This window comes from Brachycentrus maculatus, unplaced genomic scaffold (genome assembly GCF_059751285.1).
Source record: "Brachycentrus maculatus isolate JH-2025_06_01 unplaced genomic scaffold, ASM5975128v1 h1tg000343l, whole genome shotgun sequence".
In the NCBI taxonomy this organism is placed as follows: Eukaryota; Metazoa; Arthropoda; class Insecta; order Trichoptera; family Brachycentridae; genus Brachycentrus; species Brachycentrus maculatus.
In genome coordinates, this window is record NW_028281092.1 from 989,414 (window position 1) to 1,016,796 (window position 27,383).

At 33.9% G+C, this 27,383-nt stretch overlaps 1 protein-coding gene across 2 annotated transcripts in view; it reads right to left on the reverse strand.

Moving 5' to 3' along the window:
• peb (zinc finger protein pebbled) overlaps positions 1-27,383 on the reverse strand; it is a 121,964-nt gene that overhangs the window by 20,908 nt on the left and 73,673 nt on the right. Inside the window, exons 1-2 of one of the 2 annotated variants that reach the window (XM_088269273.1) lie at positions 26,002-26,511; positions 3,764-3,886 (exon numbers count right to left, since the gene is read on the reverse strand). In XM_088269273.1, coding sequence (XP_088125399.1) covers positions 3,764-3,827 — 64 coding nt within the window. In that variant the 5' untranslated portion in view covers positions 3,828-3,886; positions 26,002-26,511. Of the gene's footprint in view, positions 1-3,763; positions 3,887-26,001; positions 26,512-27,383 lie in introns of those variants that run through there. The other variant, XM_088269274.1, reaches the window with a different exon arrangement.

The window sequence follows — 27,383 nt, forward strand, 5'->3', positions numbered from 1 at the left end:
CAGGTATTGAGCATTAAGCTCCCATGTCACATTCCGAGCGGTTCCGATTATTAATTAACTGTACAGGAGAGACGTGAGGGCATGTCCCGACGCAGTCTGATCGGCATCCTTGGATGGTGAGCGGACACAGGACACCAGTCATCCACGTGCCACGTGTGACACTTTCTAGCCTTTTGTTTCTCTTTTCCTCATCCACATCTTGAGGTCATTTTTATTTATTTATTTAAACGCGGGCTTATTACCAAAAAGCTATATCTTCCAACCAACCAAAAGCAGACTAGTGATATTGGTCAAAACGTTTGATACCATATATTGCTGTTTGCAATCAGAGGGTAGATAGTACTTGAACATTTCAAAAACATAAATTACAAATTGATGATAATAAGGAAAGCAAAGGAAAAAGGGAGTTTAGGGAAGGAGATAGAAGGAAAAACTAAGGGAGGTTTTATGGACAGTTAGGATCACTAAACTATTCATTTAGAGAATGGCGATGACCCAGGATGTGGAAGGATGAAAACTCATCCTGGGCACATACTTGATGGACTGATAAGATTTAATGATGCCATTGATCTTCCGATAGCGGAATCTGGGGGCCGATAGTGAAGAAATGACAAAAAATCTAGAGAAGAACTCATGCATTGCAAAACGTATATAATTAAGCTCAGATGAAAATTGAAAGGTCGATCAGAAGTTGGAACTGTTTTTGAATTAAACTATAAGTAAGCACCAATTAGATGGAAAAATATTAGACCAAGGAATCGTTAACACATTTTGAACTTCATCACTGTTTGACTTTTGGGCTTCTTAAAAAATCAGACTTGATAAATGACGAGTCAAGTTAAGAGTCAAGTGAAACAGTTCTACTACATTGAGTGGTTTATCCAGTCGAATTATAAAGTTTCTTTGACCTACATTATAAAGTTAATACCAAATTGGGTTATCTAACTTGACATATCTACAATATGGGATTACTATGTCCGTCAATTTCGATGTCTCTTTGATATTCAATCAACATTCATTATAAATATCTCAAAAAAAAACAAGAATAAGGAAAGGGTGATGACATCAGAAACTCAACTGGAACCATGTAGTTTAAGTGCCAATGAGATTGAAAATAAACCGCTAAAGGCATTCTTAACCCAGATTTTGAGTTATCAAATGGAATCCTAACAGTTTAAGGTATGTAGAGTATATCCTTAGAAACTAAGAACTCCAAAATGACTTTTTCAATAATTCAACAAAGCATCTGCGATTCGCACTGAATATTTAATAATCTGCTGGATTCTCCACACACGAGGCGTTAGAAGACACATAAAAGTGTAATGTATTCCGACTGCGTTCTTGGTCGGGCAAAATATCTAATGGGATCCAAATATTTCGGAGAAAGTCGGACATGCGACATGGGACAATCTGTCCGGCACTTCTAGGTCTGCCGTCTCGCTGGCCACCGAGGACATGATAGGCGATTGAAAAAATAAAATACAGTGGAACCTCTCATAATTAATCTCTCTAATTTGTACCAGAATCTTACTCGTTAAGCAAAACATTTTTTTAGAAAAATTAATGTAAAATACGATAACGCCTTCAATGCCTAAAGAAAACTTGAAAAAAAATATATTAACGTTTATTTAAATAAAATAAGTTATAAATTGTCAAGGAATGTAAAAACTTGGGATAAAATTTAGTAAAATACGAAAATAAATAATAAAATGAAAGAAGTTGATAAAAATGTGAATTTAATTAATTCTTTGTAAGTAAAAAACAGTCTATTGGTGAGATGAAAAGAAGTTTTTTATTGAGCAGAAACTCTTTTATTAGTACGTGAGGTTCGAATCCTGGATTTTAATCACATACATGAGAAACGCCAGAAAATAACATTTTCATTTTTGGTTTTCAGCTTATAATTTGACCAGATAATTTATTCACAACATTTAAGTGTGTCCAAATCTAGACTATCTCCAATTGTAGGAGTAATTTTTCATATTATTTTTGTCAAAAAATTATATGAAAAATAACTCTTATAATTGGCGATAATCCAGGTTTGTGAACAAGTATTTGGACACACTTAAAATGTTGTAAATCGTTATTATCCACCTCGAGTCCCGGCGCAGAAGTCCCGGTTCACAAGTTCATGTTCATAAAATAGGGACTTGCCCTTTCTCTGTAACTCGTTATGCGAGCTTTTCACATTTTTTTGCTCGTTATGCGAATTGCTCGTTATGAGAGGTTCAACTGTACATTATTGATTGTGGATTATTGGCTTATGTGTAAGAATGTACTGCCAATGGCGAAATGCTCGTAGACTGTTGCGTAGTTTTCCTCGAATGATCGGTGAATACGTACTTGAGGCCATATCGAGTGATTCCGATCATAAAGTATTTAATATCCAAACATGTAATTGCACATCTGCGTTTCGAAAGAGATAATCGACGTCAGGAAACAACAGAAATCGCTATCGATTCTAAGTATTTACGAGAATAATAACGAAATGTGGAATTTGTCACAATTTCAGTTCAGATAAGGCGAGTGAAAATTGATGAAGCCATTGATGAGTTTTTAGTAGAATATTTTATTTTGTATATATTTTATTTTTATTTTGTTTTAATTGAACTATACAGTACCTACCACCTCACTAATCCGAACGTAAATTGTGCAAAGGGTGGTTCGCATAAGGGGAACCTTCGGATTAGGAAATTCTTCAGTATTTCCGTCTAAACAATTCGTTCTTCAGTATAGTGTTTTTGAAAAATCATAGAAAAAAATCAATTTTCGGTTTATGAAAATGCTGTTTATTTTACAGTATTATTTAGGTACTGGATAAATAATTTTTCAAAAAATATTATTTTTATTTAAACTTGAAAAAAAACCAGATATTTTCTTTTAAAACAACGAACCAAACTGGTGTTCAAGAGCTAAATCACGCATTTGTCTCAAAACAATCAATTCCTCGGTGATCTGAACGACTTCTTCAGCCCAGTTGATGGCTATGGTGAAAACTTCCACGGTTTCAGAGTGTTGAATTTTTTAAGTTGGCATCAGCCCAGCCACAATATCGTTAGGATTAGAGAGCTGGCACTGTACTTACATTATAGTTTTCCTAAAGAGAGCAACGTGCCACGATCCACAAATCAGAAACTGTCACCAAATTATGCATAATACGTTTAAAAACAAATTACTAAATACTGCACATACTTCGAAACATCTCACTGAAATTTTATTAAAATTAAACACTTGAATCTTCCACTTTACTGAGTTTTATTTATATATACGCTAGTTTCGAAAACGACAGATGTTTTCGAAACTAGTCGTATATATCGCAGTCATACAGGAGAAAGTGACCAAGTGCATTGTTTTACAAAAACGTGATCATTGACTATTTGATATCTTACTAGCTTAATATTGCCCTGAAATAATCTCAAAGAATTTTAAACTTGGAAGTATGATATATTGACTTGTTAAAAATGACTAACTGCATTGATGTTTATTGCCTTGCCAAGCAAAAGTGATTTAAATGGCCCTCCTGAACATTTTACGTTATGTTAGTTGGTCACTTTCTCCTGTATGACTACGATATAAATAAAAAGCATTTAAGTGTTTAATTTAATAAAATAATCATGTTATTCCACAAAATTAATGCCGAATCAATAAATAATATCTCACTGAAAATTCATCGCGTTTTATCTATTGGAACAATCATCAAATTACGACTGAATTTAATTATGTTTTTAATAAGTCAGAAAGAGTAGCGTTTTTGGCGACTAACCTGCGGTAAATGTCCTGGGTGGTGAGCTTGCTGGTTCGGTGATGAGTCCTGACATATCCTGCATGTCTCTTGGCGCCCGTCTGGTCCCCGCTGCTGGTACGTTGGGCAGCTTCAACTCTTCACCTGATAACAGAAGAAAACAACGTAAGAAATGTATAATATAGTATAAAAGCTCCCAGGGACCTATGAAGGATGAATGAGTGAAAGGTAAACGTGTGAATCTTGCAATAGCGTCCAATGTTAGGAGCAAGAAACAGAAGATGACCCCAGATAATGCGTCCAGCTAATCATTTAAACAAGCGTATTATATTTTTTTTATTGATTGGGCATTAGCTTCGTGGAATGACAATTATTATTTTTTTATTTTATTTTTTATTAACATTTATTTATGCATTTATTTAAATCACAATTTTAAACATATTTAAAACAATTTGACCAATAAGACCCACAGAGAGACTTGTGTGTCTTGTCGGTGGAGTTCTTTTTTAATACATTTTTTATTGTTTTTAACGATTTTAACCTAATATACACACAAAAAAGAGAGAAAAATTTAGAATAAAAACATTTAAAATTTTTCATAAAATTAACTCTTGATCATTCATTTATTTTTATTACCCTACCAACCTCTATATATACCTAAATATTTTAGCTCGTTAGTTTTACTTTTCACTTGTAGATGAAAACATCTGTAGTTTTCGAAACTAGTCGTGTGTAATGAAATTATACTCATTAAATGGTATTATACAAGTGTTATTTAAAGAAAAAATACGTATATTTTTTATTTGACTGGACCAATAGCTTCAAACATCGGTTCTCAAAGTGTGCTCCGTGGAATGAAGCGGTTTTGTTTATTTTAAGGCTCCGTTAAATATTCAGCGTTTCAAAAGGGTTCTGTCGCCATTAAAGTTTGAGAAAGCATTAAAGGCTAGTAATAGTTGAGTTTAGGGAAAGCCAATATCAGAAACAGGATTCAAAATGCCTTATAAAGAAAACAATTCAAAAGGCAAGAAAAGATCTGAGCCATTACTATCTATCATTAGATTCGTAACTGTCCATCAAACCTCATCCCTTAGTTTTTCCCTCTACCTCCTTCCCTAAACTCCCTTTTTCCTTTGCCTTCCTCATTATCATCAATTAGTAATTTATGTTTTTTTTTAATGTTCAAGCACTCTGATTTACAAACAGCTATATATGGCTTCAAACGTTTTAACCAATATCACTAGTCTGTTTTTGGTTGGTCGAAAGATATTACTTTTTAGCAATAAGCCAGTCAATGTAGGTACTTATTTCTTTTCTGTACAAGTAGTTAAAATATAAATAAATAAAAATAAAATGAATTAATTGATACAGGTAGACTGATCTATATCATCTCATCAACTCATTGGTAACAGACGAAAAATGTCACAAACAACATGAATATCGAAAAATTGAACATTACGCACTTGATGTATCGAAAAAAGGTATTAAGATAAGTACAATGTTTAAACTGAAAATTTACATTTTCATTGTAGTAAAACCAAGCCCCCGGGTGATGAGTCTAATCAATCAAATACTATCATATTATCAAAATGTTTCTCTTTTAACAGATAAAAAATTGAGCGCGTGGAGCGTCGTATCGCTGAAGAGCGTCACAGTTATCTTAGCGATATTTAGCAAATTCATTGGACAACGTTTAAAAAAAGGCATTTTGATCATAAGTGCGCGTTTTTTGGTTATAGCTTATTTATTCATGTAAATAAATTAACCGGTCAAATAATAATAAATAATAATAAAACCCTTTCCGCACCCCAATGGTGCATAGGGCACTGCTTCATATAAACGCAGTGTTATCTCGATCGTTTACACATGAAGGAAAGGTGATCAGCCCTCCACTTCAGGTACCAGTCCAGTGTAATATTGAATAAATATTAGAGTGAAAAAAATCACTTATATTTATTAAACCCCCGTGGGAATCGAACACTGAACCTCCAGAACGGTAGCCGAGCATGCTGACCATTACACTACGGAGGCGGACAAATTATTAGCTAAAATAAATTGAAAATCATGGTTTCAGGCGTTTTTTACGTTTCTGGGTTTCTGGGTACGAAGCCACTCTTACATAATTTGATGCCTATTTCTAGGCTTAGGCTCACAGAAATATGTAGTATGAAATCTTAGCATTTATTTTGTATTTTATTAACAATAAAATACAACTTAGTTGACTCAAAAATCTGTGTTTGATTTACATGAATTAAAATGGAACTGTACAAATTAAACGCCAAATCAATAAATAAATTGAAGTATTTTTGTAAACGATAAAAACATAAGTATTCCTCTTTTTATATTAAAAAAAAGCCACATACAAAGTAAGAAAAATTAACTAACTAACCATCACGCTGCTTTCCCCGCAGGGGTAGGCAGAGAAAATAGAACGCCACACCACTATATCTTTGCAAACATTCTTCGCTTCTTCTACGTTATGCATATCCTCATACATCGCTCACTCCTTTCAAGAACGTCATAAATCAAAAAACTTGATTTTTCACGAGAACGTTTTTAAAGTTAAAAAATATAATGCAATGCATTAAAAATAAATATCAAGCCACTTATTGAACTTTTTACTGTGTATCTGATCTTTTTAGGTAAAACCTGAAGGTTATTTCTCCATTTGAAAAACGTTTAGTTTATGTAAATAAAAAATTAAACAATGCATTTTCTTCAAAATGCAAAAACAATACTTTCTGCACTGTAGCAGGTAAATATGAAGTTAAAAATATGCCGGTTTTGCTGGGATATAGTACATTTTCTGGGTATTCCGAAAACATGGGCAACTGAAAATCGACGATTTTTGATTTATGACGTTCTTGAAAGGAGTGAGCGACATATCCGCCGATTATTCTAAGAGAATTTTTCTAGTAAAAATAATCCGTCCCCAAATTCACTTTAATTGAATTCAGAAAATCAAAAATCCAGGTTAAAACAAGTAAACAAAAGCGTTAAAATAAATTTTACAGATAAACATGAAAAGATATACACAAAACAATAATTCTCAATGGGAATGCGTTCATTGTTTACAGGGTGTGGAAATGATTGATGTAATATGGTACTGAGAGTTAATGGTTTAGCGTGTTTACTCAAATTTAATGTTTGCTGAGAGTACTTTGGCTAAGCCAAAATTGATTCATCACTTCAAAACGATTATTTTTCGTTATCGCGTCGTTTCCCAGCGTTTTATTGTACCTTTAATGACGAATTTGGTACTCAACTTCAAGAAGGTACATACATAGGCAAAAAACAGGCCGATTAAGAAAACTACACGTGATTCAGAATGATAACAGTTGGCTTTAGTCGGTGAGACTTGTCAATAATCATTAAATGATGTTACTATAATAGGCAATTGACCTCCGTAGTGTAATGGTCAGCACGCTCGGCTACCGTTCTGGAGGTCCCGGGTTCGATTCCCAAGGGGGGTAAAATAAATATAAGTGATTTTTTCACTCTAATATTTATTCAATATTACCCTGGACTGGTATCTTATTTAACCTCGGCTCGTAACGCATGTTTGTGCTGAAACCTTTAGTGCGTGTTGGTCTTCGGGTCGACCAAAAATCGCATGTGTTAAACATTTTGTGTAGTTTTTAGTGTGTAAATAGTGCTATGGTAGTGAAGGGTAGTAGTGTTTGCATACTGTGGTAGTGAATGTCCTGAGGAAGAGATGGGGACGTCTCGAAACCGGTAGACATAAAAATCTCGTTGAGTGGTTATATACTAATATTGTTAACATTTTTGTAATAAAATAAATAAGTAAAAATGTTATTTGTTGTTTCGGAGTTCACTTTGTAGTAAGACATGATTAAATTGTAAATAAAACACTCGTTTTTTACCACTTGGGTATAATATTTTATGTCCGCCTCCGTAGTGTAATGGTCAGCACGCTCGGCTACCGTTCTGGAGGTCTCGAGTTTGATTCCCAGGGGGGGGGGTTAAATAAATACAAGTGATTTTTTTCACTGTCATATTGATTCAATATTACCCTGGACTGGTACCTGAAGCGGAGGGCTGATCACCTTTCCTTCATGTGTAAACGATCAAGATAACACTGCGTTTATATGACGCAGTGCCCTATGCACCATTGGGGTGCGGATAAGGGTTTTATTATATTATTATATACAACCACTGAATCGATGGACTGTTATTAAGGCCGTATACGTTAAGTCGTAAGTTAATTGTCTCTAAATTCAGGTAACATGAAAAAAGGTAAATATTGTGTTTTTATTATTTACAAAAATACTTCAATTTCATACTATTTCTGTGAGCCTAAGCGGCTCATCATTAGAAATAGGTATCAAATTGTAGTCGAGTGGGTGCGAACTAAGAAACTCTGACTCAAGAATTCGCGGCACTAACCACGGGACCACAACCCGACACTCGAGAGTCAAAACGTAATAGTTTTTTTCTTCTTTTTCTTTTTATTTCAATACAAAAACACCGTTTTTGTATTGAAATAATTAGTTTTCCTTTGAAATAAATATATAGTTTTGTAAAGAAGAGTATTGGAGTTTTATATTTTTTTCTATTAACCTTAAACTCTAAAAAAAACATAAAATATCCAATATATAATACATTCTTTAAAAAAATCGGCTGTGAACAGACGTGTAACCTCTCCGGTGGAATGAATTCTGTGTTTGCAAATATCTCCTTAATGAAGGTAGTCGTACATTCCATTTTATGATGGATTTTGTGATGACATCCTATATATTTTGCTTCATTTTATGTGTGTGTATATCTTACGAGTAACCAATTAAAAACAGGATATCCTGAATATGCACAAAGAAGGTATATCCCATAGTACAATATATTACAAATATGCCGGCTCTATCTTATCAACAATCCTTCAAACCAACGAACCTTTGGCAATAATTGATAATCATTGATAGCGATAAAAGCAGAGCTCCTTTTATCCTCACTCACATATGATTTTTTATTTAAAAAAAGGATCAATTACAGATTTACCATTTTAAAAAGTCAAAAAGAGAAGCAGTTCTATCCATTAAAAGAATAATGGAAACAATAAACGACAAGTAAAAAAATACAGATCAAATTTAAAGATCGCTTGAATTATGATAGATTCGAAACAAAAAACACATGAATGAGAGTAGCGATGAAAAAGCAAGGAAAAATGATTTCAATTCATAATAACACATATTCTTCCTCATTCTTCAAACCCTTATCCGCACCCTAATGGTGCATAGGGCACTGTATAATATAAACGCAGTGTTATCTTGATCGTTAACACATGAAGGGACGGTGATCAGCCCTCCACCTCGGGTACCAGTCCAGGGTTAAATTGAATAAATATTAGAGTGAGAACAAAAACACTGACCCCCCCCTCGGGAATCGAACCAGGGACCTCCAGAACGGTAGCCGAGGTGGACAAAAATAGCACAAATTCATAAGGACAAACTTAGACAAAAAATAAATAGGCCTTAGGGAAATACAAAGCAACTATCGGAGTACTGATGTCATCACATGGAATAGACAAAAAATGCAATTTTAAACTAAAAAAATGAAAAATGAATAGATATTCAGGCAATAAATATGTGATTAAATTGAACGTATTTTAAATTAAATAGAATACAACAATAGTGCAGAAATAAACTATAAATATTTGCCAAGGTAGGTTATGTACCTACATATGTACAAGTAGTGTGTCATTGATCCATTCGTTTATCTGACGGGGTAAATAGCCTATACAATTCGTATCTCATATCGCTCACTCCTTTCAAGAACGTCATAAATCAAAAATCGTCAATTTTCAGTTGTGCGTGTTTTCAAAATGCCCAGGATATGTACTATATCCCAGCAAAAATGACATATTTTTAACTTAATATTTACCCGCTACAGGGCAGAAAGTGTTGTTTTTGCATTTTGAAGAAAAGGTATTGTTTCATTATTTTTTTAACTAAATATTTTTCAAATGGAGAAAAAACCTTCAGGTTTTACCTAAAAAGATCTGTTGCATAGTAAAAAAGTTCAATAAGTGGCTTGATATTTATTTTTAATACATTGTATTCTATTTTTAAACTTTAAAAACGATCTCCTAAAAAATCACGTTTTTTGATATATGATATATGTCATTACTGCAACTTATACATATTAGGAAATGATTCGTTTTCATTCGGACAGATTTGGAACTTTGTATCTGACGATTCGTCACCTAATATAGAACTCAGTTTAATAAACAATAAACAACGATTTTGTTTGGATATTCTTATTTGGTGTCTTCAATTATTTTTTTTTGTCTGACCATGTATTACTGACCCCTTATTTCTTTTGTCGAGAAAAAAACAGTTTATTGATTATCTTTTAAATTATGTGTCAGTTGCTCTTTTATAGTCTTATCACAGGCAACCAGAAATCAAGTGGGATAATCGTATGTACTGATGCAACAAGTCAAATCAATACAAGTTTTATAATTAAAGAAGAAAATGAAATACAAAAAGGCATCTACTACACTTAATAGTGAATAAATAAAAAAAATATAAATAGAGAAAAAAAGGTATGTTAAGAGCAATTAGATTACCAGGACAACAGAAAGTTGAAAGGGTGACGAGTCAAAAATCCGAAAAATTAATGACAAATTTAGAATAAAACTGTAAAATCACGGCTCAAGGTATTAACAAGATGCTAACTGACGTGCCGGACGGTAACATTCAATGTAATTCCGTGTAGTGCACAAACGTCCTTAATGGTATTTCTTTAATAAACGGTGAATACATAAAGAAATGTCAGTAGATTTTTTAAAGCCCAGGATAACAGGAATGAAGAGAGCCGAGATAAGTTTGAGGAAAATTATCAATTTCAAATAAAAATTGAACGAGTTGAATAGCCAGACTCATGCGTCAGCTCATCTTATCAAAGTATAGTATGTGTTCAAAGCAAACAGGTGAAGCAAGCACATCCTTCAAGATAAACAGATATTGCTCAAGAAAATCGATATCAGGTAAACGGATGGGAAGCACACTGCCAAGAGCACTCGTGTAAATGAGAAAACGATAGTGGAAAACGAAAAGATTGTAGCAATCTTAGGAAACAGACGCAGTTATCTATTTGGTTCAAAGTTTTTGAAAGAGATATAAAGTAAGTAAAATGTGTATTAATAAAAATGGTACAGTTTAAAACAATTGAAACTAAAACTGACCTTAAAAATAAGAAAATACAGACATCGAATAATATCAATGATGAACTTCACCAGGAACTTATACAAAGCATTAAAAGCGTAATTTATAGGTCTACAACAATATCCATGAAAAAACAAAAAAAGACCAAGCAAAAACTATGAAATATGCGAGATCGAAGATGTAGTTAGGTGGAAGGCAACGAAAAACACAATGGTATGTGCATGTAAGGCGAATGGAACCATCCAGACTCCCCCACACTGCACTGCACGGCCGATTCCTAAGTAGACGACTCCCGGGCTGACCACCAAAGAGATGGATTGACAGCTGGAAATCGACAATGCAGAAGGCTAATCCCACTTAAAAAAAGAGCCAAAAGGCCTACACAAAGAAGAAGAAGAATAATAATAACAACAAAAAAGGGGAAAATATTCTTTGAGAGCTCTAAAAAAGGAACGGAATGATAAGAATACTCGCAAATTGAATGCCATAACAACAGTACTAGACAACTCTCAAATTTATGTATTAATTTTAAATCAAACACAGATTTTTTGAGTCTACTAAGTTGTATTTTATCAACAAAAACACATAAAAAAATTATATTGTGACAATTGTTTCGCCTCGTTAGGGCATAATCAAACGAATGTGAAGATCAAATGGACTACGGTCCTTATGTAGCTTTACAATTCTAAGTGACAGTACGTGCAGCAATAATTTATGGGAGACAACAGTAGCTAATGGGGGATGTCGGTATGTACCCTTATATTTATTAACTCCCAAATTCACGAACCAAAACTGGCGTCTAGACAGGCGTCACTCGTTGCGCAATAAGGATCGGTTTCGGAATCTCGCGATCGATGTCAGCAATGGATCTGCTACCGAGAACGATGCTCAGATTCCAGAAAGGCGACACCCGTAAAGAGAATCAATCGGCATTAAAACATATCGATTTTCTCGTCTCGACGCGATTAAACTCACAACGATTCCGGTGATCAGATTGACACCCAGATGGCCGAGTATCGAATTGTTTCTCGGAGACTATATCGACCCAGGCGAGAAAGAGCGATTCGGAATAATTGATTGTAGGAGTCAAATATTTTGATAGCGGACTGTTGCTATGAGGTTTTGTTACTATGGATAGTATTTTTTTTTAAATCGCAGGACTATTGATTTGATTATTTTTTTGGTAAAAAAATTATCGAGATAAGATGGATTAAACTTTTGATAGATAAGCGAACATTTATAAAAAAATCATTTTTTCCATTTTTTTAGAAATTTTATAAAGTGGTGTAAACTATAACCTATTTTTTAGATCAAAATGATCTGTTTACAGTAGGAATTTTCTTAAATGCAGTTATTTAAAGAGATAAACAAAAAATACACAATCCAAAAGATTTTTTAAAGGAAAAATTTACATGTCATAATACCTGCATTTACCACGGCTTTATTTGACCGCCTTCATAGTGTAGTGATAAGAGAGTTGGCTACCATAATGGAGGTCCTAGGTTCAATTTCCAAGGGGGTAAAAATAAAAATTAGCGATTTTCACATTCATATTTGTTTGATATCATCCTGGACTTGTACAAAAGTCACTGATCACTTTGTCTTCGTGCAATTAACGATCAAGATAATACTGCGTTAAATTGATACAGTGCCCTATGCACCATTGGGTGCAGAAGAGGGTTAACAGAAAGAAATACAAGTACGCAATTCTTAGTATATATAATTGAATTTATGTATTAATTTTTAAATCAAACACAGATTTTTTTTAATTTAAGTTGTATTTTATTAACAAAAACACATAAAAAATAAACAGTATAAATTTTTTATCTGTTTTTGTTAATAAAATACAACTTAGTAGACTCAAAAAATCTGTGTTTGATTTAAAAATTAATACATAAATTAAAATGGAGTTCTAGAAATTAAACGCCAAATCAATACATATATATAATAATTGAACACTGTTATTAATTACTTATCGTAGAATTTATCGATATATATACATATATCGATAAATTCTATATATTGTCCGCCTCCGTAGTGTAATGGTCAGCATGCTCGGCTACCGTTCTGGAGGTCCCGGGTTCGATTCCCAGGGGGGTTTAGTAAATATAAGTGATTTTTTCACTCTAGTATTTATTCAATATTACACTGGACTGGTACCTGAAGTGGAGGGCTGATCACCTTTCCTTCATGTGTAATCGATCGAGATAACACTGCGTTTATATGAAGCAGTGCCCTATGCACCATTGGGGTGTGGTAAGGGTTTTATATATATATATATATATATATATATATATATATATATATATATATATATATATATATATATATATATATATATATATTATATATATATATATATATATATATATATATATATATATATATATATATATATATATATATATATATATATTATAGTAACGTATCATCCTTCTGTTCAAATGATTGTTGATGTAGAATATTTTATTTGCCTGAGCATACTAATATACCGAGAAAGAGAATGATGAACGGTTGTTTTAGTCCAAGCACATTACAATATTTAGTCTAGATATGACCTGCTATTTTCGATGCCAGTGACATTATTCGTCGTGCATTCCAATTGATCGATTCCTTTATTTAAAATTTGGTACATTTAAATTTGATTAACAGTGCTTCAATCTTACTTTAAGATGTGTTACTCTTGAGACATTGGATGAGATTGAATGGAGTCTGATATCGCTGTGCGAATTTTCAGCTGTGCATGTTTTAGGAATGCCCGGAAAATGTACTATATCCCAGCAAAAGCGGCATTTAACTTAATATTTACCCGCTACAGGGCAGAAAGTGTTGCTTTTGCATTTTGAAGAAAAGGTATTGTTTAATTATTTTTTAAATATACTAAATATAATAAGTCTGTTGCACAGTAAAAAGTTCAATAAGTGGCTTGATATTTATTTTAAAAACATTTTATTATATTTTTAAATTTTAAAAACGATCTCCTGGAAAATCAAGTTTTTTTATATATGACGTTGTTGAAAGGAGTGAGCGATATTTCAGTTAGTAATTGTGTCGCGTAGTGTAGCATTTTGTCAAAATTCTTATTATTTATATTTTTGTTGATGAAATGTCTGAACAGCTAGATGTCTAAGAAATGCAAACAGTGCTATGATGTCATCTCAGCGTATTGTAGCCAGATTCTGTACGCTTCAAACATAATGCCGATTTCGAAGAAATAAGATAAAACATTACCAGGGCATCATGAAATTGAACGGATATTCGGGTCGTGAATATTTAAAATGCACGGTAAACTGTCAAACGTCCATGAGTTCACTTCTAGCTTGTGGATAGGTCTTTTCATTTCACGTCGCCCAAAGCTGAGGCTCATTAGAGTTGCATATTGCATACCGTTCACTGTCAACATCGTTTAGAGTCTTCGTACTACGATTGTCTCAGTTTTTCCATTCTTCTCAGAAGAGAACAAAGCCTGACTGTGGCAGGTGGCCTGGATAGATGTATGTGTACATCGGTGCAAACACCTGAGATCAAATATTTGAAGAATCATCGATTCAGAGTTCTGTGCTCCTGGCATCCGCTGTCGTGAATTTCAAAGATGGATGGGATTTTTCATCCGCAGAAATTTAATTTACGTTTCATTTTTTCGATGCAGTACAATTCTGCATAAAAGTTTCCATTTTCATATATAGTAAAATTAAAATGAACCATGTCTACATTCTAAACTTGGTAGATTAACTGGTTTAATTGCTGTTCCTAGTCTGATACATTTGTTGATTACAAAACAAACGTGATTTTATGTATATATATATATATATATATATATATATATATATATATATATATATATATATATATATATATATATATATATATACATATATATATATATATATATATATATATATATATATATATATATATATATATATATATATATATATATTAAACTTTCAACTAATGGCATCTGTTGGATTATAATAGATCATTGATCTTTCGGATGGCAACTGATGTATTATAGTATAATAAGAACACATGCAACCTAGAATTTCCACTCATGAATTACAAAAAAATTATAGTTACTTTAAATAAAAAGAGTAAATCCACTCACGAGCAGGTATGCGCTATAAAACTTTTTTTATAAAGTTGAAGCGCAAGGATTTCAAAGTCACTTGGACGTTAGGTAATTTAAAAAAAAACACATGCTTTTTTTATTTTCCGGTCGATAGGATGATATCGTTAGAATTTTCCTAATATCTTTTGAATGTCTTGTCGATTAGTTGCATATGGACAGACTAATTTTTAAAAAGTTACTTTATTAAGAAGATACAAAAATGGTCACATATCTACTGTTAATGTGAATAAAACAATAATAATTTGAGAATGAAGAAATAAGTGTTAAGAAACATAAACGGTTGAGAATGTAACACAAAGGCCCACGTGTAAACACCGCTCCATCCACGAGCGTGTAGGTACAGTTTCTTGTAAAAATAATGTGACATCTCGGAGTCGCGTATTACGTAAGACCTCATAATCATTCACGTACCGGTAGCTGTACAATCTATAGACCGAGATGGTGTCGAAAACAGGCGGCATCTCGCCGAATACAAAAGCGACAGTATTTGATTTCAATTCTGAATAAACAATGACATTTTTCTCAGACAATAGATCCCGCACCGCATTTAGTCTGCTCTCGTTTCCTGCAGAGTTTTAGAGAACAAAAAAATGACAGAGTAAACTAGAGTATCCTCGCCTCACTTTGTAAACTCAGCGTTGAAACTGCTATTGATCAAGTGTTTGGACGTGATGAAGAAATGAGTGTTATTATTAGGTGCTTTCTATATTTCTTTAATTTTAGCATTAGGTGTCATTTCTTGTTGTGATTATTCAGGTAGCCTGGAGGGGAAAAGAGAGGGAAAGGAAGATCCTCACACGATGGACCGATCAAGTTAAGTCAGCAGCAGGCACCTCGGTGGTTGGAGCGCTACGTGCAGCCCAGTCAAGGGATAACTGGAGAAGAGTCATTGCTTCCACAAGGATCACAACCCTCAGTAATGAGTAATAAGATATAGAAGTCATTAAAAGCTGTCTCACCGCATTTCCAGATCTGATACAGAAGTATCTAGGCTTCCTGACAGACCTATTGCAAAGCAATTTTATGTTTTTGTTTTAAGAAGTAAATTGAGAAATTTACAAAAAAGGTGAATCAAAATTATATCCCGATTTTACATTTTTCAATGTTTCTGCCACTGCCAATCTAAATACATAAATACGAATTAATAAACTGGCTTTGGGTGTTGAAAAAAGTGCTAATTATGCTGGATTCATTACTTCTTTATTATGATTAATAAAAAAATAATTAAATCGAAAAAAACAATACAAAGAAAATATTTCGACGATAGATTCCCAGAAAAAATATAAGTGTTTAATAATAATTAATAAAGAAATAAATAAATCGCTTATGCCCCAACAAAAAATTGAAAACATATTGAAAAAAAAAATACTTTATCAAATATTTCAAAGACAGATTCCCAGCGTAATTTTGCAAGTCGATCAAAAGCAAATTGGACCACCAGTGCGATACCATCTCCGATGGAATATCAAACAAATCACCGCGCAAATTCTCCGAGATCAACATTTCTGGTATCGCACGTGTTGTCGCCAAGAAACACGGGACATTTCCCAACTATCCGATCCACCAGATGTCTGAGATCGTCAGCTAATAATAAGAAACAATAAATTATGTATTCATTTTGAAGCAATGGCATGAACTGGTTCACTCAGCGAATGGACAGGATGTTGACGATGCAAAACCCGGATGATCGGCGATTTTTAAATTTGATTTAATGCTGCGATCGGCATTTTGGGTCATCCAGCGTTGCGGAAATCAAATTCAGCTTTTTAGATAGTAAGATATCGACAGAAATAAAAATGTTAATTTTATCACAAAAAATTCATCGTTGTTTTTACCTCTTATATTGCATGGTATTTTTTTCTTGAAATAGTGTCAATTTTATGAGATAAAAATCAAACTTCGTTTTTAACCTCATTTAATTTTGTTATTTTTTCTAAACAAAATTATTACTTTTTTAAAGATAAAAGTAGGGTCCTTTTTTCCAACCGGTTTGATGAATATTTTTTTTCCAATGGATATGTACAACATCCTTGTCATCTTCAGGGATGAAGTACTCGCATCCGAATACGCGTGTATTTACGTCTATCTATATAAATTAAAATATTTGCTTTTTCGAAATTTTAAATCTTTTAATATTCACCGATTGCTTTGAAATTTCGACACAACCTTGCATTCGAATATGCCCGTGTTTTGATATACCGTGACAGGTAAAAAACATACTTTATTATTTTTTACTGCAATGGCAGCGCCATCTGTTAAAGTTAACAGAAATACACGTATTGTCTTCCATGAGCGATGGACAGCGTGTTTATTTAAGAAAATGGTGACGAAGCAAAGTTGGATTTTTACTTCTTTCCAAGTGAATATTTTAGAATGGTGTAGAAACATAGTTGGACTTCTACCCCTTTCCCAGTGAATATTTGAAAATGGTTTAGAAACATAGTTGGACTTCTACCCTTTTCCCAGTGAATATTTGAGAATAGTGACGACGCAAAGTAAGACTTCTATCTCTTTCCCAGCAGGTTTGGGCATAGTCACCTCGATCGATCAGCGATCGGGCGACAGAAAGCGCGCGCAACATCTCAATCGTACCAACAATAAAACAAACAATGTCAAGACAAAATGGCGGGAGCCGAAAAGGGCGCCAAAGCGTGAAACAATCGAGAGTCGGAACAATAGCGCGCGATAAATGGACATTGTACATAACTATGTAGCTACAGATGTGCAGGTACTGGTGGAGATTAGTGATTACGAGCGGATAATAGCGACAAGGTGCTCGGTAGTCTCATAGATCATCCAGCACAGCGGTCTGGGAACCGGGGTAAATTCATTTTTACCCCAAATGGGGTAAAAATGATTTTTGTTGGGGTAGTAAGGAAAATTTCCTTTTAAACGTGTGAGTATTTTTACAAACTTAAACAATTCAGGTGTGTGCGTGAGAAGTAAGAGACGAGCGTTGTGTGTGTGCGTGCTTTGTTGGGTATCAAAAAGTCCCAATTTTTAAGTAATTGTTAAACAAATAACATCATTTAAACTTAATTTTTGTTTTATCCAATTTGAGAATTTTATTTTGTTTGACTTTTACATTTTACTAAGTAATATGTAGCCTTTTTTTCGGCGTAAATTAATTCAATGTATATTTTAATTAATTTAAAATATACATTGATTGTCTTCTTTTCAAAATGGGGGGAAGAGGTAAAAATATTTTGGTCAAAAAAGTTCTTGGGCGCCATCTAGGCCGTTTGTCGATAACATTATTATCATTTCATATATTAGACACTGGATAATTCACCCTACGGATGATATGTCAATACTAGGTGTGATATGAAACATCACTTTAAAGTGATCACTGATCACTAAAAAATATGAAAAAATATTTTTATATATTTTTTTTACTTCAACAACTCTTTTCTTTTCAAAACCAATATATATTTATTATAAAACTATGTGTAAAATTATATGTGACGGGTTGTGGTCCAGTGGTTAGTTTCGTGGACTCTCGAGTCTTGGTTCGAACCAACTGTACCACAATTTGATACCTATTTTCTAATGAGCTGCTTAGGCTCATACAATATGAAATTGAAGTATTCTTGTAAATAATAAAAACACAAACACTTATCATTAAAATAAAAAAATATTGTATGTATACTTTTTAAAAAAAACTCCAATTTTATACTTTTTATGTGAACCTAAGCGGATCATTATTAAAAATAGGTTTCAATTCGTGGTGGAGTGGGTTCGAAGCTAAACTTATTTTTTTAAATACAAACAGTATTTTTTTTATTATTTTTAAATACGTTCAATATTACCTAGGTTAAAAGAAAATTAAGTTACGGACTATTAATTACTAGTCCTTAAACCAGCCAAATCTCAGGTCATAAGTCCTGGGACTTTCATATAAAAAGAACGATAGATCTTTCACATTAATTTAAGTCATATCAACGAAATTACTGAATTGTAAGATGAAGAGGACTCACCATAAAAAGACAAGACAACCATCTCGATGGGAACGATAAAATCTCAATAACCTTGAACCATCAACCAAGAATTGTCTACAACCGATCAGTTTCTAATAAGAACCGCACCACACCTTTATTTCTTCCGAAACAATTTGATCGGGTATACGTGGAGAGCAATACAAATACGTATCGTCTCCAATGATTATGATACTGTATTAATAAACAACCAACATAATGCTTATCTTAAAAGAGATTCCTTTCAACCGTATCTTATCAATTTGCTATTGCCATTTTCGCTCAGCGTATGACAGAAAAATATCTTCTAGTTTTACTCGGTAAATACCAATATTACTTAAAATCCATTGAGTTCTATGTTGTGTCCTCAACACTTTATTATGTTTTATTTGTACCCGGCTACGCTGTGGCTCAGTCTGGTTAAATGATAAAGAAAGACGAATAAAATAATAGGAAGCACACATTTGCAATGATAATATAAAATAAAACAAAAATCATCAAACAGTGGGATCGAAAATATTAAAAATGTTTTATTCAATATTATTATTTGAACTTTTATTTATTATTATTTAATGGTATTTTCAGACACCACGGTGTTTGAAAATGATGCGGAATGCATCGAAACACGTGTCATAATGGATTTTAAGAAAAAACGGTACATGTTTACAACATGAAAAAAAAGACGATCTCTTTTTGCTAGCTACAGCCGAGAAGTTGCTGGTTAAAACCGTGAATAAAAGTATGGAGAAAATCATAAACCAAAATGTCAGCAAATGTTTCCTCGTTATATCCGAGATCCCGCTATATCCGTGCTCGTTATAACCGAGTTCGACTGTATTTAAAAGTAAAAACTACTAGTACTACTACTACTACTACTACTACCATCACGCCGTTTCCCCGCAGGGGTAAGCAGAGAGGATGGAACGCCACACTCTTCTGTCCTGACATACACTCCTTGCTTCCTTCACATCCATACATCTAGTCATACATGCCCTCCGATTACGCAGACTTTTGACACCGCCAGATTTTAGGTTCTGATTGATCTGATCGTGCCAAATCTTATTCAATAGTAAAACTGAAATACTAAATTTAAATTGGATAATTTATTTTTCTGACTTGGTTTGGGTACAAATTGAAACTGATTTATTCTCTACATACATGAAATCAGCGCTGTATCATTTGAATCGTGTATTTCGCAACTACACAAGGTTATATCGACTATCCAAGAATGCGGTATGAGTAAATTAGCCATTATTGCTCAGATTGGAAGCTATCCATCAAAAGCTCCCTGCGGCGCTGAGACGACTCTCTCGAGACAGCGGGATGCATCATAATGTGCACAAAAGTGTGTAAACAGATAACCATCTAGCAATACATAACGATAATTAGCTAAATAATTGTAAGTGTTGTAATTAAGCTGCGTGCCCACGATTTTCGACAATAAAACGAGAAACGTACGACCGCTTACGAAAATGCCATAAACTGTCGCGTTGTTTAATGCAGCGATCTCGTTAACATGATTTTTTTAATTATTATTTATTCTAGAAAGTGGACACTAATGGGATTGTTAAATAACTCAAGTATATGACTAAGGAATAGGTGGGCAAAGTGTGGCTCAGGAGCTGCATGCAGCTCTTTGACCTTTCAAGTGCGGCTCCGGTACAAATAACCGCGGAAGGCTCTTCGACTCTACGTATTCTTGCGAACAATCTTTTTGAAGCGTGCACCTTATTAAAAGCAAACTGAGTAACTGTCCTATTGACGACAACCTGGAAACGTGCTAAAAATAACGACATTCAAACTTGACTTGATGAAAATTTCAAAGGAGATGCAAGGACATTATTCGCATTAAGTAGTTCTCTTAGGGAAACCTTACTTCCAAAATATTTTTTTAACAATATCCTGTCCCCCAAAATTAAAAAAAAATGAATCTGGGTAGACAGTTACATTCCAATTGGAAAACGTTTTTTTTGTCTTTTGCTCCACATACATAATAGATACGAGTGACAAAAATGTAAGCTTGGAATTTAAATAAATAATATTAATGATGAAAAAAATGTCGAATAACATCCGACATGGGACCTAAGAGCAAAAAATCGATGTCGAATGAGATTCGACATTGGACCAGTAAGGGTTAACAATGATTAAATTCCTTATTTACTGTGAAATTTAATTTTACAGGGTGTTCCCGTAATTTAATAAAGGTCTAAAAAAAGATCTACTAGAATTGTAAACAGATATATGCTCTCAAGAATATTTTTTAAATCGTCGCAATGTGCATATTTTGCTCTTCAGCTAATAAGTTTGCCGACCACTGTACTAAGGCATCAATGTGAAATGCGCATATCTTAACTAATTTAAAATAATTTTGGAATTTATTGCACATAATATATGTGCATATTATTACGAAATGAAATCTTCAAACTTGTGTCAGTCGTCAAGATTTGTCCTAGAGATGTCACTAATGGCTAACTGATACTGTTTTGGTTATCTGGTTGAGATGGTCAAGTTTTGGATGACAAACAGTCAAATAATTTAGAAGCTAGAAATACGTAAAACGCACCCAAACTAGTGCACTGAATGGCGTGAATGCTTGAATCTTCGAATAAAAAAATCGAATTATGTATCGAATTATTTGAAAGAAGTTCAGCTTTTGATTTCTCAAAGTGGTCTCAAAAGATATCTCAAAAGGTATCTCAAAGATTTCTCAAATATGGCTCGGAATGCTAGACGATGTACAACACCTACTCAAGGCAAATAGAAATTGCTGAAACGCGAGCGCTAAGATGGTCAGCTGGAGTGTCCCTTAGAGACAAAATAAAGAGTTCACGCATTCGTGGAAGCTTGGGAGTACCTGGCATCAAGAGTAAGGTAGAGGAAAGGCAATTGAGATGGTATGGGCACATCGGACGCAGAGAACCTGATCATATTGTGAATCAGGCAATCGCTGTTGATCTTCTTCGAAAAAACATCTAGAGGAAGACCAAAGAACTGCAGAAAGAAAATAGGATTCGAAGGAATGGCATAGTTGACGTTGTCCATGATAAGAAGGACCTACAACCTGAGGACAAGGAGAGCTGATCCCAACAGTCTACAAAGACGATAAATTGGAATGGAGCCAGGACGAAGAAGAAAGTGGACAAATATATGTAACTAAATAAACAAAGATGTTCAGAAAAATAAATCCAATCATCCTGTATTGTTTTGATCTTGGAGTATGGAAAAACCCGAAGTGAAAGATATCGAGTCAATAAATGAATATCAGTGTTGCCAAATACCTGAGATGACAATCTCCTCAATTTATTAATTAATAAAACGCAATATTGTACTCCGTGTTAAATACATGCCATCAATTAACAAGATTAAATTAATAATAAAGATAAATGACTAGACGATTTCAAACAAGATACGCGGTTAAAGATTGAAGCAATTTCAGGGACTTCGCAAAGCTAAATATTCTGTTTTTTTCTCTAACGGTATAGGGGTGAAATGACGGACTTTAAGAAGCTTTCTTTAAAGGCGTGATAAACGATAGTCCGTAACTGATTTCTAGAGCAGATTTAAAAACTAACTAACTAACTAACCATCACGCCGCTTCCCCGCAGGGGTAGGCAGAGAGAATAGAGCGCCACACCACTCTGTCCTTGCAAACATTCTTCGCCTCTTCCACGTTCATGCATCTCCTCATACATACCCGCCGATTGTTACGACTCCTAACCTGACCACTTTCAAGTATTTGGCATACCTGATCGTGCCATGTTTTTCTCGGTCTTCCTCTGCTTCTTTTCCCACTAACATTCGCTTCATAAATTTGTTTTACCGTTCTTTCCTCACTCATTCGTTCCACATGTCCAAACCATGTCAACACACCTTTCTTAATTTTATCGATAATGCTTATCTCAGCTTTGCATTCCTTCCTTATTTCACTACTCGCACATCTATCATACATCGTTTTGTCGCACATTCTTCTGAGAGATCGCATTTCGACTGCATTCAGTCTACTTTCATCCTTCGTTTGCCAACTCCATGTTTCACTTCCACACATTAGAGTTGGAACCAGGACTCCGTTGTGCACTGCCGGTTTAGCAGATTTAATATATATTATTTTTAGATATCTAAGGTGATTTACGCGTGTCATTTTTATCTCTATCTATTTTTAGGAATAGGCCATCAAATGTGCCGTTTCGTTGACTAAAGAGATTAGTTATCAACCCACAAACGTAGAAAATAGATACGCTATTGGGTATGTAAATAAACGTAATTGCTAATATTTTAATGACTTTTCTATGAAACATTTGCTTTTACAAATATATTTTTGTCACGATATTGGTTTCTTGGCTAATAAATTAATATGAAAAATCACAGGACTATCGAGAACATTCTTATTGAAATCTGTAGAGAACTAAGGGAGATATTAATTTTATACTTTTCATCGAGTATGCCAAATACTTGAAAGTGGTCAGGTTAGGAGTCGTAACAATCGGCGGGTATGTATGAGGAGATGCATGAACGTGGAAGACGCGAAGAATGTTTGCAAGGACAGAGGGGTGTGGCGCTCTATTCTCTCTGCCCACCCCTGCGGGGAAGCGGCGTGATGGTTAGTTAGTTAGTTACTTTTTGACGTCATGTGGTTTTTTGTCTACGGTTTATAGAGCTGTAATAGTAGTAGTGTGGATTGTTTGTATACCACTACCCTACCATTTGTGTTATACAAATATGAGGGGAGGGTGGGTGGGAGGGTGGACGTTGACATCGACAAAAAGAGCCACCAATAATTTAGCAATGTTACCAATATTAAAATAAATCCATCGTTTCTGTGACGTCATTCATTGCCAACTTACGAAAACAACGTATTTACGAAGGCGAATTTTTCAAAAGAAAATGATGAATAAAAATATTGGTTATATCGGCTGTTATAAACACTTCACGAGTCTAATACAATCCTTTATAGGTTGAGTATGTTAAATTAGATATTCCTCTCGTCTGACATTGATCCATTGCAAGAAATCAGTAAGGGCATCGTTTTTCAACCTCCCGTGATACTCTTATCCCTGACTTTGGCATGTACAGAGAATTAATTAGGGTAGAAGAAGAAGGTAGTCAGGTCGAGAGTCGGAATAATCGGAGGGCATGTATGAGAAGATAAATGATAGTTTGCAGGAGAGGCGAAGATTGTTTGGAAAGCAAGATTGTTATGGCGTTCTATTCTCTCTGCCTAGTCGTTTGTCCACTCAAATATTTGCCAGCCCGCGACTGTTTACTTTGGCTTCATATAAGTAATTGACTATTAAACATGTTTCGATCGATGTGACGGTCAGATATGTAGAAATATTTTTAATTTAAGTTTTCCTTGATAAATACTACTATTTTGCAAGTAAAACTTAAATTCAAAATGGATATATAGTACTGCAAAGTACCTGCCGAATCAATTCTTTAAAAAATTAGAGATATTTCAATGGAAAATAACAATTTATAAACGATTGGTTGTTAGCTGCTAAAACCTTTTCCGCCTCCGTAGTGTAATGGTCAGCACGCTCGGCTACCATGCTGGAGGTCCCGGGTTCGATTCCCAGGGAGGGTCAAATAAATATAAGTGATTTTTTCACTCTAATATTTATTCAATATTACCCTGGACTGGTATCTGAAGCGGAGGGCTGATCACCTTTCGTTCATGTTAATGATCAAGATAACACTGCGTTTATATGATGCAGTGCCCTATGCACCATTGGGGTGCGGATAAGGGTATAAAAAAAAACATTTTTGTACCTCCTGTAATAAGGTTAAAATGAAAGCTATTCACAAACATTCCGTTATTTATAGATTACAATTTAATAGAACATGATTTGACAAAAATTATAATATTTAGATGCTATCTTTAATCTTATGCTTCTCTGGTATTCGAGTGCTGATAAAACATTATAACTTATTGGCAGATAATCTTGTTTTTCAGCGTTAATTTACAGAGATAATAATTATTATTGAGATGTCGAAATGTCCTTTCGTTATCGGCGCCTAATGATGCATGGGATACTGCATTGATAAGGTCTATTCGTGTCATTTGTTTTAAAATGTCATCATTGGCGTTAAAACCATCGATTCGAAATGAATTCATCATGGTTGTTTACTATACGAGTATATCGTAGTCGTACAGGAGAAAGTGACTAACTACCAAAACGTAAAATGTTCAGGAGGGTCATTTAAGGCACTTTTGCTTGGCAAGAAAATAAACACCAATGCAGTCATTTTTAACAAATCAATATACTATACTTCCAAGTTAAAAATCCTTTGGGATATTTTTCATGGCAATATTAAGCTAGTAAGATATCAAATAGTCAATGATCACGTTTTTGCAAAAAATACACTTGGTCACTTTCTCCTGTATGACTACGATATAATACACATGAAAAAGACTGTATATTTGAAGCTATTTATCTAGAAAAACATGGCTATTTATTATCAATGAGTAAAATGGAAGCACGGAGTCGCAAAAAAGGATAAAAGTAGGTTGAATGCAGTCGAAATGCGATCTCTCGGTGCGGCGCAACCATGTACATATGATAGATGTTCGAATGGTGAAATAAGAAAAGAATGCAAACCTGATAAGCATTATCGATAAAATTAAGAAAGGTGTGTAAAGTGTTATATGTGAAAAGTGAAGAAAAAACATTAAAATCAATTTATGAGGCAAATGTAGTTGGAAATAGAAGCAAGGTAAGATCAAAGAAAACATCAAGTATTTCAAATACGTGAGATGCATGAATACGGATGATGTGAAGATTGTTTGCAAATACAGATAAGTGTGGCATTCTATTCTCTTCGACTACCCCCACGAGGACGCGGCGCGATGGTTAGTTAGTTGATAGTAAAAATATAAAAATAAATTCAAACGTTTCTAAACCAGAACAAATTATTGTTTAAAGAAAAGTTTTAAAAATAAATCAATAATAAAAGGATAAAAATAATTGTACTGCGTACCTTATATGTCGAATTGAAAGAAGAGATCCTTTTTAGGTGCACACGTGTTTCAATATTACACGACACATATTTATAAAAGTTATTAAAAAAAGTTTTATAAATGATTTTTGTACGAATTATAAACACTTGTTTTAAAATAAAATAATATTACGTTGTTTAAGTCACATTTCTATACGATAATCACTCAACTCCAGTCACTGACACAATTTTTATAAGCACTTAAATTTCGTTTTAAACTCGGATGCAAAAAACTGGACCCGTCAGGTTCGGAGATTTCCGCCGATGTTCGGAGCCGTTCGTGCGCGTCCGTCCGTCCCCGAGCGTGTCCTTAGGACTAATGAAAAATCATTTAAGCCACTTCTACTCGCCAGATGAAATCATAGTGGATTATCCGCTTTTAGGGCGGGGCGTGCGTCCGAGAGAAAGCCGAGAGCGCCGCGCAGAAAAGGTCAAATTTGACGAGGCGTCAACCAAAAAAGACCTCTCACTATCGCGACTTTTCTACTCTGAGCTGTTGCATTGACAAAATATTCAAAAGTTGGTAATGCCCACAGAATGTGGGAGAAAGCCACAAAGGAAATTTACCAAAAGGCAGAAAGCTGTGTGAGATATTATATTAAAAACTTAGGTTTACATTACACTTTTTAAACTATATTAAACTACTTTGTTTTTAACCACTTTTTATATGTAGTACTTTTCTCTAATCCTGTTTACGTACGTTTAACCCTGACGATGACAACTTTCTCAACATTTTGAGTGTGTCCGAATACTTGTTCACAAAATCTGGATTATCTCCAATTACAGGAGTCATTTTCATATTATTTTTTGACATCGACAAAGATGAAGAAGAATATGGAAGTCTGGGCATTACGACCGTGGCTGACGACCGTCATAGGCTGGTTTGAGTGACCACTTTACACACGTGTTACATTCACCAATTCTTCCCATTATTGACAACCACTCCACTCAAATTCTTGGAAGTTCTATATTTATGAACCAATTTAGAAACCTTGTTCTTGAATTACTAGAACTTCACTACAGACATCTATTCGTGAGATGAAAAGAAGCTTTTTATTGAGCAGAAACTCTTATATTAGTATATGCCCCGTAAATGCCTAGACTTCCATATTCTTCTTCATCTTTGACGAGATGTAAAAAAAATAATATGAAAAATAACTCCTATAATTGGAGATAATCCAGATTTGTGAACAAGTATTTGAAAACACTGAAAATGTTGTTAATAATGAAAATAGTGCGTTTTTCGGACAATATAAAGTTTATCTTTCTTCAGTGAAGTAGCATTTCGCCAGTACGACAGTATACATAAAATAGATCGACATATCGTAGTCGTACAGGAGAAAATGACCAACTAACAAAACGTA